At 40.7% G+C, this 15,941-nt stretch overlaps 1 protein-coding gene across 1 annotated transcript; it reads left to right on the forward strand.

The window, feature by feature from the left end:
* Nucleotides 1–1,021: 1,021 nt before the first annotated feature.
* On the forward strand, nucleotides 1,022–3,819 carry sod2 (superoxide dismutase 2, mitochondrial). Its single transcript, XM_079180406.1, has 5 exons — nucleotides 1,022–1,128; nucleotides 1,896–2,101; nucleotides 2,253–2,369; nucleotides 2,948–3,127; nucleotides 3,202–3,819. Exons 1-5 carry the CDS (start codon nucleotides 1,094–1,096, stop codon nucleotides 3,345–3,347), a joined length of 684 nt encoding a protein of 227 aa, XP_079036532.1. The 5' UTR covers nucleotides 1,022–1,093; the 3' UTR covers nucleotides 3,348–3,819.
* The last annotated feature ends 12,122 nt before the right edge of the window (nucleotides 3,820–15,941 follow it).

Below are 15,941 nucleotides of genomic sequence, written 5' to 3' on the forward strand. Positions count from 1 at the left end.
AGAGCTGAAACAGTTACTTGATTAATTAATAACAACTGTATATTATTTTGAGAATCAATGATTCTAGTTCCAGCCTCTTAATTGTAAATATTTGCAGGTTTTCTGAGTTTATTATCATAATAAATGTGATGTCTTTTCATTTCAGACTGTTTGTTGGACGAATCAAGCCATTTAACGACATCCTTGAGCCCTGGGATAATGTGACTGATATTTTTCACAGTTTTAAATTATATTTTATAAGCTACATCTATAATCCTAATAGTAACAGTCTTTGTGTAGTTTTTTGTGACAGTGGTTGTAGTGCTGGGCTGTGACTCTAACTCATTTTTTTTAGTTTATCATCAATTGTGTGTTCACTGATTTTTGAATGATGGAAATGTGTGTTGTATTGTTAGTGTGAGACATTTATGAATGAGATGTGAGGAGGTCTGGGCATCCTGCTTTTATTTTGGCCGTAAAGCAGGCCAGCAGAAAATTGTTGAGTGACAACAATAACTTATTGGTCCATAATATCAAAGTCTGTAGTCCAGATGCATTCTTCGGTAGTTATTCTGTCTTTGTGGACCCACCAATTAAAAATACTGAGGTGTCGTTGTTTTCCTCTGAGTGATTCATTTGTCTTAATATAGACGATCTCTGACGTTGCCTCGACTGTTTGAGAAGATGCGTTCACGTGATCCTGTTAGTTTTGTTTATTGATCGATTATTTACAATTATTATGGCTGTATTTCATTTTATTATGTATAGTTTATTTACTCTGACATTGTATTCAAAACTGAAACAGAATATCAGTCACAGACGCATAGAGTAGTTCTTTAACTAAATATGCACTTTTTTGCGTGAGGTATCTCCATTATATATTATGTTTAGATTAATTCAGAAATACCATATTTTCATCTAACATGTCATCATATATAGACTATCAATATGTCTGAGAGGAGAGTTGGCCTCAGGTGAGGTTTGTGTCACTCCTGCGCACTCCCCTCAACACCCCCAAGTGAAGATAATGGTACGGTCGGCTGCGCTGTCAAGTTGAAATAGCTCAGTTCAAGGGCAGTTACTAGTTTGTCTGCTCTGTCCTGTGAGCTCTATCATGACCATGCTGTGCAGAGTTGGCCAAGTGCGCAGGTAAAACTGATACCATTTTACTATTAAGTGTCCTTTTCCTGATCAAAGAGCACAAGGAGTTAGGACTCCTGCTAGCAGCGATGGTTCCTGAACTTGAGTTGTTTATTCTGAGCTAACATGCAGCTAGCCAGGATGCTAACTTCGTTTAGCAGCTCAGCGAGGCTTGTGGCGCACAAACTGAAGGATTTTGAACTATAGCATCGTCCTGTACTCGTATGTCATGTCATGGATTGATAATTGAATGCTGTTATATTTGGACACGCTTTGTTATTCAGGGCTAACCCGGTGCCATCAGCTCATAGGTTAGTTAACTTTCCTTAATCTACAATCAACACCTGACTATTATCAGGCTTGTCGAGCTGTTATTCCTAACTGTACCAGGCTATCTTGGGCTAATACTTTAATCAGACAGGCACCACTGTCGGCTTAGTTATTATTGTACCTCTGTATATGTGGAAAGATAGGGGAGCACCACTTAAATTAAGAATCCCCAAATGTTGTTGGTTTTGGAAAGTCCAATCAGTAGCTAATTGTGAACACGAGATACTTTTACTCAAGTCAGTCTCAAACTCCTCCTCCATGGACCATTATTGGGAGACTGATTTTGTGGACTCACAGTGTTTTTAGCTCTCTAGTTTTTTCAGAGAGTGTAGTTCCCCTTTAAAATCAGTCACGTGCCAATTTCCCTCTTATGTCGGCTCTAAACCAGACTAACGGCTCCCTTTGAGCTCCTATGGTTGGTAAGTTTGTCCTCTGCTTTTTGTCAGGTGTGCAGCCAGCCTCAGCCAAACTATCAGCCAGGTAGCTGCATCGAGGCAGAAGCACACGCTCCCTGACCTGGCCTACGACTATGGTGCCCTGGAGCCCCACATCAATGCAGAGATCATGCAGCTGCACCACAGCAAGCATCACGCCACATATGTGAACAACCTCAACGTTACAGAGGAGAAATATCAGGAGGCACTAGCAAAGGGTACGCAACGCAAACTCATCACTACATTGCTTTTGTGTAAGAAATAATGAACTAAATATACATCTCAAGCTGTCTTTGTAATTCTATCTTCTATTCTATCCACATCAGTCCCATTCAACAGATGTGTCTTTGTGTTTGACTTGTATTTTAGGAGATGTGACGGCTCAGATTGCTCTCCAGCCAGCTCTGAAGTTCAACGGTGGAGGCCACATAAATCACACTATTTTCTGGACAAACCTCTCCCCGAATGGTGGCGACGAGCCACAGGGTAAGGCATTTAAAACGCCGAACAGCTTGTCGTCTCTCTCTCTCATTTTTCCTAAACTTCTTTGTTTTGTAGTTGACCTGAACCTGCACACGTGACTCTGTAATGTGACGAGCCTGCTAGTAGTGCTGGATCCACTGTGCGAACAGCCAACTGAGCTTAAAGCTGCACTGAGGTGCACTCTGTGCAGCTTTAAGCTCATTGTTTTCAGTTTATAACCTCTTACAAACAAGGTGTGCTTGGCTGTGGGAATATCATCATTGTGTTACATTTTGGTAGTTTCCTTTTATCATTCTGCCCCCTAGTGGTCGAAGAAGCTGCCTAGTTGGGTTATGTGGAGACATCCTTTAGTGTGGCTGGCCTCAAATTAAATTGTGCTTTTTTTTTCATTGTTTTTCAAGAATAAGTAGAACATAATTTCCAGACGGTATGAGGCTGACGCAGCATCTCTCTTCCAGATAATACAGAATCTATAGACAAAAGGTCTATAAACTGTGTAGACATTTAAGTTTCCTGAAAATGCTTTTTGATTTAGCTCTTTTGCTTTTAGAAGTAGCATCTGTCTGTGTCGCTTCTTGCAGGGGAGCTGCTGGAGGCCATTAAGCGGGACTTTGGCTCCTTACAGAAGATGAAGGAGAAGATGTCTGCTGCTACAGTGGCAGTGCAGGGCTCTGGCTGGGGCTGGCTGGGCTACGACAAGGAGAGCGGAAGACTTCGTATCGCTGCTTGTGCTAACCAGGACCCCCTGCATGGGACTACAGGTCTGTTGAAAACCGCTTTGATGGCTTTGTTTCATGAGTGCCGGATCTTTACCTCCGTTGTCTCTGACCCTCAGGCCTCATCCCCCTCCTCGGTATCGACGTATGGGAGCATGCCTACTACCTTCAGTACAAAAATGTGCGGCCGGACTACGTTAAGGCCATCTGGAATGTCATCAACTGGGAGAATGTGAGCGAGCGGCTCCAGTCGGCCAAAAAGTAGAACCTGCTCTTCAAATAGTCCCTTTTCATCCTGACCTGGGTAAAATAGTAGTTGCAATTAATGTTCCGTTTTACATTGCATGGAGCACTGTGGGGTTTTCTTTGCCTTTCATATGATCAGCCTCATTAAAGTTGATTCATTTAACTCTAAAATATTTCCTACGTTGGTCCAGATAATGTTGCCTTCGTGGCAGACTTGAAGCCCTGCACTCGCACAGTTTAACGCAAACTTTAAAAATGATTTGCAAGTGCTTTTTGGCTCAGGTCTGTTCCCGACTACTTCTTCTTTCAAGCGCACAAATTGGCCACCTTTCCCATCAAGGCTGGCTACTGTTAATCTCAACCATTGGCTGCCATTCATGTGAACTAGGTGTCCGATAACCAGAGTGCACATTCAGTGAGTTTCGTCACACTAAAATCAGACCATGTTATTGCAAGTCCATGCTTTTGATGTATTATAATAAAGATATATTTCAATCAAGCTTGATAATTGGGGCTTCATTCTTCTATTTTTATGTACTGTGATGGATAAAACACTAAGATTCTTTTTAAAGCTATTATTAACGTCAGAAGTGTGACAGAGAAAATAAAACCTCGTTATTGCAGTCTATCTCTATCTCTATCTCTATCTCTATCTCTCATCTATATATAGCAACAACGATCACGGTTGGGTGTTAAACAGGGATCACAGACTTTGGCTGCAAGCATCAGCACTTTTGGTGAGGAATGTAAGACATTTAGAAACCAGTCCACTTCAAAGAGCTCTTCCTGGCTGTAATCCTCAGCTTTTATCTTGTGTGTTGCTACATAATGGCTATAAAAAAATAGTTTTTCCACTACTTTTTTTTTATTTTTCTGATTTTTGTTTCTCCAGCACGGTCAATTTGGTTTCAGTCCAATTTAAAAAAGAGCTTTGCTCGCTGAGAAACCACCACCCTGCTGATGAAGTCAACTCTTTACGAGGTGTGTGTGCACACACTTGTGTTTGGAGAACATTAAACACTATTGCAAAGATGGCTTAAACCTCATGAACCCATCTGAGCTGAAACATCAGACTTGAATAAATAGCTTTTGGTCACATAGCCTCCTGCTTCCTGTATGATCCGCCCTGCTTCCCTGCAGTGTTGCCAAAAGAGGGCAGTGTTTCCTAACTTGTTCTGCCGTCGATGCTCTGAACAACTCATTGAGTAGTACGCACACATTTTTCTCAGCAAGAAAAATGTATCAAGTGCATTAAAATGATGAATATATAAAAGTTATAAATCATGCCACTGATCAAACAGACTTTCAAAAGACGATCGCCTCATCCATACAACCTACAGTAGATTTCAAAGGGCTTTAGCTTCAGCACGCTGTGTGATTTATGAGTTTCATGTTCAAAAAAGTAGGTTTCCGTAAAAAATGACTGAACAAATGGTTTCCAGCTGGTTCATCTTCGCTCCTCCAAGTGATGTCGCTCTTCCTGTTAGTGATTAGGACTGACCAGTTTGCCAGAGCGAGTTTCACAATTTCAAAGATCTCTCCCTGTTCCTGGAGCTGGTTTCATGATGTAGAGGTGAACTGGTTTCCAGTGGATGCTGTGCAAATGCACCAGTTAATTATTACATATTGGTTGCAGCTTGACTCTATTGTTACATGGATATTGATTGTTAAATCTGACCTACAGGCCTTTTGGGACTTGCATATTAAAATACTACTCATGTGGCAGAAACCAGCTGCAGCCAAAAGCCTGTGTGAACTCAGACAGATTAACGGCAATTTGCTTTCATCCCGCCTTTGGAATAAACGACAAAGAATTGCATCAAATTTACCAGAGCAATGAATACAAGTAGACGAACTTGAGCAGTTTCATTTGGGAGACGGTGCCAGCCTTTAAACACAGAAGTCTGCCCGTTTGTAAGACGACGGTTTGTCTAAATGTGACCTACTTTTGTTAAAGTTTCTTTAACCTCTGATAGGGAAGAAAGAGAAGATATTGCGACTGAGTGACCGAGTTGAACTCTCACTCTGAAATCTGTCTTTCTTCTTTCTCCCCTCTCTCTGTTTCTGGTGCTCTTTCCTACAAAACTAGTTCATGCAAAAAATCTGACAGTGAAATATATTCAACTTTGTGCGGCGTCCCATTTTCAGTCTCCATCAGGCACGTAAGGAATGTCCATAATACAACCTTGTTTTTACACATATTGATCAGAAAGAACTTTCAATTGCTACAAAGAAGATTGTTTTATTTAGATTTCTTCAAACACACGGATACACAGCTGTTGTGGAAGTATGTGCTGATCACATACTCAATTATTAAGGTTCAAATTATGGCCTGGAAACACTGTAAAAGTACTGACAGATGATGTAAAGCTGGTTGGATGGAGGTAACTCAATACATTACCAGGCAGAGGTACTTGTACTTCAGGAGATATGCAGTTACCAGATTGTAGAACAGCCCAATTAGTTTGAATATTGAATACAGGGCTGCTGGTCCTCTGATGAAGACACCAGTGAGGGCCCGTTAAGATGCTGCAGAGGAATCTCTGCAATCTCTTCTCTGCCTCCCTCCCAAACCCTTGCAGCTTTGTCAGCACATTTCTCGGCTCCAGACTGTTCTCCGCCTTGCAAAGCTGTCCCACATTGTTCCCTGATGTGAACTGCCTGAGCTGTTTGCTCTACACAAGCTGTCATTGTCCCATTTGGACTGGAAAGCCAATAGGAAAAGTGAAAGTGTCAACATTAAGGAGGTAAAACTTTCCAGCATTTTGCCGCCCGTCATTCCTGGCAGGGAGGGTGGCGGAGCTAAATTCGGGGGCACCCGTTTGGGTCCGAGCCCGAGTCTGAGTGCTTTGGAGAGGGAGCTCTCCACCAGGCGCTGAGAGAGCTAAAGCCAGACATTTGAATGGGTCTGAGGCAGCAGGGTTTTTTTTTGGGAAACTTTTGATACCTCAGCCTGACAGGGTGATTGATTCATCATGGTTGCTGAAAAAACCCGGGCAGACAGAAAAGCATCCTCAAGAGCTTGAATAAAGTATCGGTGAAGACACAGTACATTTCATCAGCTCTCTATGACTTGGACTCTTCTGCTCCTGTTAGTGTTTCATTCTATCGTTAACATTTCTACGCCTGAAAATCCCCCCTTGGAGAAATAGTGCTGCAGCGAGTATTCTACCGACTATTCCATAAATAAATCTAGTAATCGGATAAAAAATACATTTGGTTTATTAAGGAAAAATAGAAAACAAAAAGGACTAATTGGCTTTCTTTTCTTTTTGAAAAATCTACATTAAACAGTCGTATCTACCAGTACTAAACCTTTTTAATGCATTTGAGTTCCATCTAACATTCTGGGTTTCAAGGCCCTAGAACCTTTTTCACCACCGTGCCGAGGAAATAAACAAAGAGTTTCTCGAGGAATTGTTTCAGCCCTACTGAGAAAGTCTTTGCTGCAAAGAAAAGAGAAGAAAAGATTGTTTTAACAAGAGGGCGTGGCTGTGTCTGGTTCATTCGTCTCAGTTATGTAACAGTCATTTGCACCAGTGAGTCTAAAGGCTTGTGGACATCGTTCAGGCAGAAGAGTGTGATAAATCAATGCAGGCCCGGGGTCATTCAGGTTTATGTGGGATTGATCCAAGCTTGACAAATCCAGCACGGACTTTTCTTTTTAGAAAAGTGAAATGCTGCCAAATGTAGCTCATACAAGGAAGCGAATTAGCTTTGAAGCTTGAAAGTGAAAAGTTTTATAACAAAGGCACCTTGTTTGTTGTTTGGAAAATATTTCTTCTGCCTGTTTATTCTCTTTCCACATCCAGAAATTCTGAAGCTGCGGTCTCCATTTCTGTGTTATTCATCTTGGCAATTAAGCCTGTTGGATTTTGATTCAATAATCCAATTGGATTCAATCAAGAGAGTGAATAAGTCTTCTCTCATCCTTTGCTGAGAGTCAGCACTCAGCAGATCCTCTTTGGCTGGGCGCTCGGGATGTCAGAGGAGAAGAGAATGAAAAGAAATGAAGAGTGTCTGGAGGATACCCAACGACTAGAGTCCTATAATACAATAGAGTGCCTTCATGTGCAGCAGACTTGACTTCCTGTCTGGGAAGGAGACGACACTGCTCCATCGGGTTCAACTGAAAGTGGTCATATTTAAAAGCATATGGGTGTCTCCAGGTGGCCTCTTACGACCAAAAAAAACCTCCATTAAAAACACCTTCCCACCTTCTTTTGCAGGTAGCCACAGCATTGGCTGAGGATGAACACGCAGAAATTGAGATTTATTACCATGTGCCATGTGTGTGAAATCTTTGGTAGCAGTTCTGCAAAGAGTAAAGCATGCATGAAAGAAAGCTGCGAGATCACAGAGCAGAAGACCTAATCTAATGACCGAGTAGCAGATGTGACAATGTGTGAACAAGACAGCGTTCTACATCAAGAGACTGACTTGATTGAATGTGAGCCTAAATGTGTGGGAGAGATGAAGTATCACTTTTGACTTAAAAACACACTAATCGTGCAGTCGTTCAGTGCTGATAGGCCGCAAAAAGATCCCCAGTAGATGTAATGAAGACACTGTTTCAAGAATATCTTTGGCTTTTCTTTAATTCTTTGTTATCCTTCAGCTGGCACGTACTCCAATATCATTGCATCACTGCAATAAAGTGATATCAGCCAACATACACACATCTAGCTGATTTATCAGTCTCGCACTAATTCATACATAATATTAACAACAAGTATTTGTGTACATTCAGAGAATATAAATCTAAAAAAAGGTGTTCAATGTTTAATTATATCTTACATTTTGTAATGCGCACATGCTGTTTTGATGCCATCCAACTGCAAGGAAATGTTTACGTCCTGTGGCTATTAACATTGAACACAATACAACAAGAAACAAGAGGACAAACAAGTTTAACAAAAAATCTGGGATCTGTTGAGGTCAAACAATGTTATTTCATCTTTGAAAAAGTATCCTGATGAAAGTTGCATGTTCATGAGAGCATATAAGGTTGAACAAGACATAAATTCAACTAGCAGTACCTTTATATGCCAACACATTGAGCTGTGTCTGCAATTTTTCCCCTCTTAACCTTCACCAATACACCGTGGAAAGCTGGCATGTGTTTGCAGCAGCAGACACCTTTTTTTCCCCCGGGGAGGTTCTCCTTATAACACATTGGCTGGCTGGAAAACAGTCCCTAAAGCAGATGTGCATGCAGGCGAAAATAGGAATACAAAGTGAGTCGAGGCTTACTTTAAATAAGCATGTGTCATAAATGGAACCGGGCATTTTGTTCTTATGATACATGTGATTGTTTAGGGCTGCAGCTATCAATTATTTTTGTGATCGACTATTCCATCAATAAATGTAATTTCACTTGTTTTCATTATGTGTCCTATAATAAGCTGCTTAGAGACAGTTTTAGGGAGTTAAACAGGTCATAGCTCCCTCTCTAATATATGTTTTATTGCCGTGAAAACTTCTCCTTCCTTCAACAACTGTATTTATTCAAGCTTCTTGCCAAAAACTAAATTTGGCAAGAATACATTTGAGCACAGCATGATAACATTGTAATTTATTTAATTTCTACTGAGCAGAGTTTGAACGCATCACAATGTACCTCAATGGAACCTCCTTTAGAGGCACTGCAAACCCACGCCCCATCCATCACTTCACTCGAGTTTCTCGGGAATCGTGTCAGGCCCATATTCAATTATTCAATATTTCCTATTTCAACTGCTGAATACACATTTTCTACACTGGAAGTTGACATTTTTCACTTTCGGAAGCGGAAAACACAAAAATACCATCCGCTTCACACAACCATTGGACAGGTGTGCAGAGGTGAGAAAGGAGAAGCAAGATTTGAACTTTGAACTTTTTTCATTCCTCACAAAACTACTTTTGTGTACAACCGATTGCATTCACTGCAACACCATGAATATCTTCAAGAAAACACGAACAGTGTTTCCATCTGTTCAACTTTGTAGTTATCTCTTTACGCTTGATTTGCGTCTCTTTGCAGTTGTTTTATTGTTTCATTGTGGTCGTTTTGCTTCTCTTCGTGGTCGGTATGAGTCTCTTTGAGGGACCTTTTGCAGGTGAAAGCCAGACGGCGCCTGACACTTTTGGGCCCTTGGGCCCGTTCAGTAATCCAGTCATGTCCTTGAGAATCTTCATATAAACCAGTTATCGATCAAGTCATTGATGTCTGGGATAAATAATGACATCATGCTGGACAGAAGAGACGGTTGTCTGTATTTTTGGAAGAATCCATGAGAATCCATTCATCATTCTGGCCTGTTATATTTCATTGTCTGTCTAAACACATCTTTACATGGAAAACTACGAGCAGAAACCAGAACGGAAAAAATGACACAACAGAAGGTATTTCAAAAAGAGACACAAAAAGAAAGTTGAGGTCAGAAGCTACTCAAAATATTACAATGGTAGACTTTTCACCTCCTCTCCACAACATTTCAAAAAGCAATAGAGACATGAAGGAGTTTCTAGTTTAAGGGGAGACCTTTTGGAGGGCTTGTTAACTCATGTCCTCTTCTTGTCTTGTTTCACCTGGCCTTCACAGGTCTGAATCCTGTTTGAAATGGTGACTGGTGAAATAGTGGTGTGTGTGTGTGTGTGTGTGTGTGTGTGCGCTCAAAGGTCAAAGTTAGAGTCGGTTATATAAGAGATCAAAGCGATAGTCATGGTTAGGGTAGAGCAGCAGGTTTAATGTTTGTGTGCATTCGTGCGTGTGCGCATGCATGCGTGTGTGTGTGTGTGTGTGTGTGTGAGAGTGATGGAGATTTTCCTTGCCAGGGGTTTTTCCATAGTCACTGCTGTATTCAGAAACAGATGCAGTACTGGCAGTCAGACCAGTAGTCGGGTAGAAAGTCTTAGAAAAATAAGCCCTCAAAGCATTCTTCCAGTTGTTGCAGATCATTTCACACTTTCTCACTCCCATTCCTGCTTCTAATACAACCTCCTCAACTACACTAATTCCTCTTGTTCACTTTACTCCCACTGCACTATTTTACTGTCAGTCTTGGCCTGTTTCCCCTCTCATTCTTCCACTTTGTCTTCTCTGGACTAAGCTTCTTCTCCAACAAAGCAAAGCAAACATACTGATTAATATCACTATTTTAGAGACACATTTCCTGCCAGCTGAAATCCTCCAATTTGATCAAAATCTTTCACTAATGCTGCACAGATGTAACTAACTAAGTAATTCATTGTCACGCCTTGTGCAGTCTGATTCTTTCACTATTCCTTCCTTTCCTCCCTCTGCTGCTCTCTGTCCATGTGAGGTAATTCAGCGTCAGTCTAAATCTTTAAAGCAGCAGGTGAATGACCTCATCCTCTCACATCTGCCGCAGTATTCTACAAACTAGGGCACCAACGAGGGGCGTCAGCGCTCTGCAGGGGCTATGCTGTACACATGCAAACAAATACTCTCGCTGACTGAATGACTGTAACATGGTGTACACATTCAAACACAAGAACACAGCACGTTTGAAAATGCATATCACATACAGTATCATGAAATCTGCAGGCAAGGCACACACAAGCAATTTCTTTCATATTTACAGTTGATTTTCAACAAAGTTCCTTATGAACACCTACACAACAGATACACAACATCTGTGGAAGAAATTCTTGTTGTCAACATTATATAAACTTTTGAACAATTAGCAGCATAAGACGTTGTTACGGACAGAGCTCACCTTCAAACAGTATAATAATGACATCAGTGGACAACACAAGTTTTAAATGCAAAACAAATAGCTTCATTTCAGCATTACAGATGCACAACAGCCAATACAGCCTCACTGTGAGGCTGCATTACTCTTTTTAATGACTCTTAGATGGATAAACCAAAGCTGCCAAGATGCTTTGGACAGAAGACGTAGATGATGATGTTGGATGAAAAGTCAGGGTATTTGTTTGATTTAGTGACACTGGGGTATTCCCATGAGCCAACATCTTGAGTGTCGGCACGGGGGAGTTGAACATAAGAGCTGAAGCAGCCAAAAGATACGACATAACATTGACATATTGCTACCTCAAGTTGATGATACTGCAATGCCTTTTGACACATCCAGCTACCCTGGGGAAACATTACATACATTTGGAATTTCCTATGTCATGTCTGCTTTCAATTTAATTTGAGCAAGTTGCTGTCAGAATATTAATGAGCGCAGCATTAAAATAATCAGCGCTCACAGTATTAAAGCTGCCTTCCCCAGCAGTTAATGCAGTTAATTCCCCACTGATAACGCATTCATTCTAATATACATACGGCACAAGTGACTGTAAAGTTGCACCCACAGCTTCCATAAGCCCCCTTTTGTCCCTTTCGTGAGCTTCCGTTTGTTGGCCGTCGTCTTGCCTCGGCCAACCAGCCGGCCCAGGCAGCTCCTGTTGTGATGTGACTTTTCCACACAGAGCTGTGGGGCTCAGCCAATCAGCCTGAGAAGAGCAGGGCCTGTTCTTTCACAACATCTCCTGGCGGCTCCGCCGTCAAGGATGTTTTTTAATGCAGTGATTAATAATACACTAAGTAAAATATTGCCTTGGCTTTGGGAAACTGTATTCAAAACTTTCCATGGATGCCTTCCCTTTCGTTTGAGATGGCTTTTCAAGATGTGATGGTTTTCCTATTTTTTTTAATCCAGATGTATTGGTGTAATGCATTCGGCAAGAAGGGAGCAGAGCAATACATATCTTCAATCCCCAGTTTAAAATGTACAACTCAAATGATGTTTGGATCAAGCGTCACTTCCAGTCCTTGAGTCAATCACTTTTGAATGTGCTTATGCATTGTTTTTGTGTCGATACTGTTTGTGTTTGATCTGTTCGCAGCACATGCCTGCACACACGGAAACAGTTGTTTCTTTGTTTCCCACATCTGTTTGTGAGCGTCTGTGTATAAATAAATATTGTCCCCGATGTGCGTTCCTATGGCAGTTAAATGATAAGTAACAAGGTCTAGTGGTTACATATTTGCTCAAAAGCTACCGCCTGTAAAACCAGATTGTTTCTGTGTTGTTGTGCTCGCTGTCTGTCTGTCTATTTCCTCAGCCGCTGGCAGAAGGGTGTAACATTTACAACTACAAAAAGTCAGACAGGGTGGGAGTGAGTTTAATTGACTCATGGAAATGGAGGCGTGTCTCAAAGAAAAAGGAGAGCTAAATGTTAAGGTGACCTAGGCAAGGAGTGGTCAAACAGTATTTGCAAACAATTCTTCACATTAGTTTTAACTTGCGTGGAGCACTAGATGAGTCTTGACATGTATGACAATGTATTGTGCCATGAGTAAGTCTGTTTAGCATGCCTTTTGGCAGTTGACCTACCTGACGCCATCTGAGCGGTCCTGGTCTACCTGTGTGGTGCTCTAACAGGTTTAAACAAATGCTAACAATAATTTGCAACTGTTTTCCCCCCTCGACGTCGGGCCAAGGCTATTTGACTTTGAGAGATCACAGCAGCTGAGAAGCACCATTCAATAACCCAGAGACATATGGGGATAAATTCCAAGAGAGTAACGCTCATATTCCACCTTCATCTAACACAGCGGTTCCCAAACGTTTTAGGCCACGCACCCCCTTCTACATCCCGACCGGGTTCGCGCACCCCCAATCCCCCACACCTTAAAAAACAAAAAGCAACAGAGCCTATTTAAAGGCACATAAAAATCGGACCAATGAGAGAACAGTTTGCTCGCGCGTGGCGTTTGTTTGCAAGATTTAATCCGCTGTTAAATGTTACAGTGTGAACACAAACCGAACAAAGGGGGAACTGCAACATTGTATCATATTAATCCCTGAATCAAAACAAACGAACTACAGGTGTGAAAAGGCCCCCGAAACACTGCAACAAAGTTTCAATAAATTTCAGTTACACAAGGTGTCACTTTTAAGCATTTGTAACATATAATAATGACAAAATACTTTTTTAGGAAAATAATTTTTAAATTAGATTTTAGAGAAAATGGTGCATTGTTACAAAATAATCATAAAACAGGCTAATAGCAGACCACCTCAAAGTCTCACTCTGAAATAACCAGGACATTCTGCTGTAGGATTCCAAAATAAAAGCCCTTCAAGATCTCATTCATGAGACAATTTGTCTAATTTCAGCTGGGGCCGTGGCCAAGCACAGGATAAGGGTTAGGTTTAGCATTACACATCGCAAAGAGGAATAAGTCAATTCGTCAGATTTTCTCAGGTCAATAAATGAGCTGAGAGAGAGAGAGCCATAATAAACCAAAACAGTTTCCATTCCACGCTCACATGCAGACATGTTTGCTTCACATTATGCAACTGCTAGCCATGTTTTTGTAATTCAACCTTTTTTGTTGACTTAAAGCTGTTTCACTGTATGCACAAGATTTGATGTAACATCCCATCAGCTTACCTAATGTAAAAGTTTTAGCAGCAATTTAACAATGTATTACAATCTTTGGCTGAGACATGAGTCATTACTGCTGCATCAAAAAAGGTCACCTCCTTATTCATTTCAAGAGACCAAGTAGTTGGTGTCCAGGTGGAGGAGAAGTGATTAATGCCTCGATAACTTTACAGAAATGTTTAGACCGCTGTGCAGTGTCTTGGTAACTGATAAGCCTTCAAACTGAATTTCCTGGTTTGTATTTGATCTTCTCATTGGTAGAAATAGGATCTAGTGTTTTTTGCCTCGTGGAGTTGTCTTGTCTGGACAACGATAACAGCAGGCAAAGGGAAAGCTCCTTGTGATCACTTCTCAGCTTCATCTGAGGAGAAACAAGGAAACTAAAGAGTTACGTTGCTGTTTGCACCATTGACCTGATGACCTGATAACAAGAAATTAAGATTAAGACGGATGATCATTTGGTTCAGCCCAATGGTGACCAATAAGTTCCCCAGACCAGTCGCAGTAACATAAATATCTGCTGAATACTTTTGATGCTTGTGCCCAAAAAATATATATTTAATTGGTACCAAAACTTAAGCGTAAAAGAATGTTGACAGAGGCCCAATGTTGCACATTGACAGTAACAAATCCAATTCAGCTACAACATATCACTTGTCTCTATGGTACTTTTCCCACACAATCATAATGGGATGTTTGTGTCTTTGGCTGATAAAAGTCATATTAGAATAACAATTAAATTGACCTTACTGATTGTGGTTAGATCATATCTTTGAGCTCAGCAATAGGGGCCACTGTGTTGGAAAGTTGACATGGAGAAAAATAATATCCAAAACAATGAACTTGTCAGAGGTATATCCTTGCCAACATTGTGTTTTGATTATCAAGAAAAGCTTCTCCTGGCTTTGGTCTACACTGGCACAGACTTTTCCGATGATGCATTTGCATTGGCTGCAGAGTTCAAGGATAACAATGAAGTAATAGAAAATGTGAGCAACTTGATAAGAGGAGTGGAGGTTATTCAAAGTTTTGTAACTATGCCCAATGTCAGATGAGCACAGTATCAGATAGGTGGGTATATATTCTAATAACAGCTAAGCTGTCACTCACAACAAGATACTTACTAAATATATGTTACTGTGTACTGAACAGGACTCTATTTGCTCTGGACTCTGACTTGACTTGGCCTTGACTGCCTTTAGACTTGGTCTAGACTACTTGGTCTAGACTACTTGGTCTAGACTCAGACCTGGTCTTGGACTTGACTTGGACTTGATTAATTAACTACAGCCCTGTGGGAACGTAATTTTGAAGGAGACAGGGTTGGTTTATCAATGTTATTTAAAGTCTTCGTTAACAGTTATAACTTCAATGTATTATACAGAGTTTTACTATATTGTCATTCCTTATCAGTTTATACACCAGCTTCTACTTACAGATGCCCACAGGAGGAGTTAAAGTTAATGACAAATGCATTAATAAAAACTTAGTCTGAGTACTACACCATAGTGCATTATAAACCATTCATTAAATATTTGTATAACGCTGATAAATGCTTTATATAATGACTTAAAAATTAGGGGTTACCCTTTTCGGAGTTACTTGCCCTGATCCACTTGATCTAACAACTTTAGGTAGACTATTGGTGTAGTGTTCCGATATATTTTATAAGTCAGGAAGACATTTCCAAAATCTTTTGGCAAATACCCTTTTTGCCAAAACTGGAAAGAGGGTAAGCCAGCTAGCATAGCTCTGTCACAGGCTAACTGTTAACACAAGGCCTCTGTCAACACGCTTTTACTTTGGTTTTTGAATCAATTTAACAAATGAGATATAAAATGTTAATTATGAGCTTTAGAGGTGCTGGTGTGCAGATTTGTTTTCTCATTCCGACAGAGCCAGGCTAGCTGTTTTCCCAGGCTTCCAGTCATTATGCTAAGCTAAGCTTACTGTCTTCTGCTTGTATCTTCATATTCAACAGACAGATGTGAGAGTGGTATTAATCTAAACATCTAACGCATTGCAAGTAAGAAAGTAAGCGTACTTCTCCAAATGTCACACTATTCTTCTGAAATCGAAGCAAACGACAGACTCAAGAACTGTTTTCCAGCTCATTATTCCTAAAATCAGGCCCAGCAGAAGCATAATATATGTATTAAGACAAAATTATATTTTCAGAGCTTTCTCATGAAACAACACATTT

The sequence above is a fragment of the Pholis gunnellus genome (assembly GCF_910591455.1).
Source record: "Pholis gunnellus genome assembly, chromosome: 19".
Taxonomy (NCBI): domain Eukaryota; kingdom Metazoa; phylum Chordata; class Actinopteri; order Perciformes; family Pholidae; genus Pholis; species Pholis gunnellus.

Excerpts from the sequence above, each read along its gene's own strand:
- sod2 (XM_079180406.1), top strand. The coding sequence starts at position 1,094 with ATGACCATGCTGTGCAGAGTTGGCCAAGTGCGCAG. Across the intron at positions 1,129-1,895 it reads AGAGTTGGCCAAGTGCGCAG|GTGTGCAGCCAGCCTCAGCC; the intron begins GTAAAACTGATA and ends GCTTTTTGTCAG. Across the intron at positions 3,128-3,201 it reads CCCCCTGCATGGGACTACAG|GCCTCATCCCCCTCCTCGGT; the intron begins GTCTGTTGAAAA and ends TCTGACCCTCAG.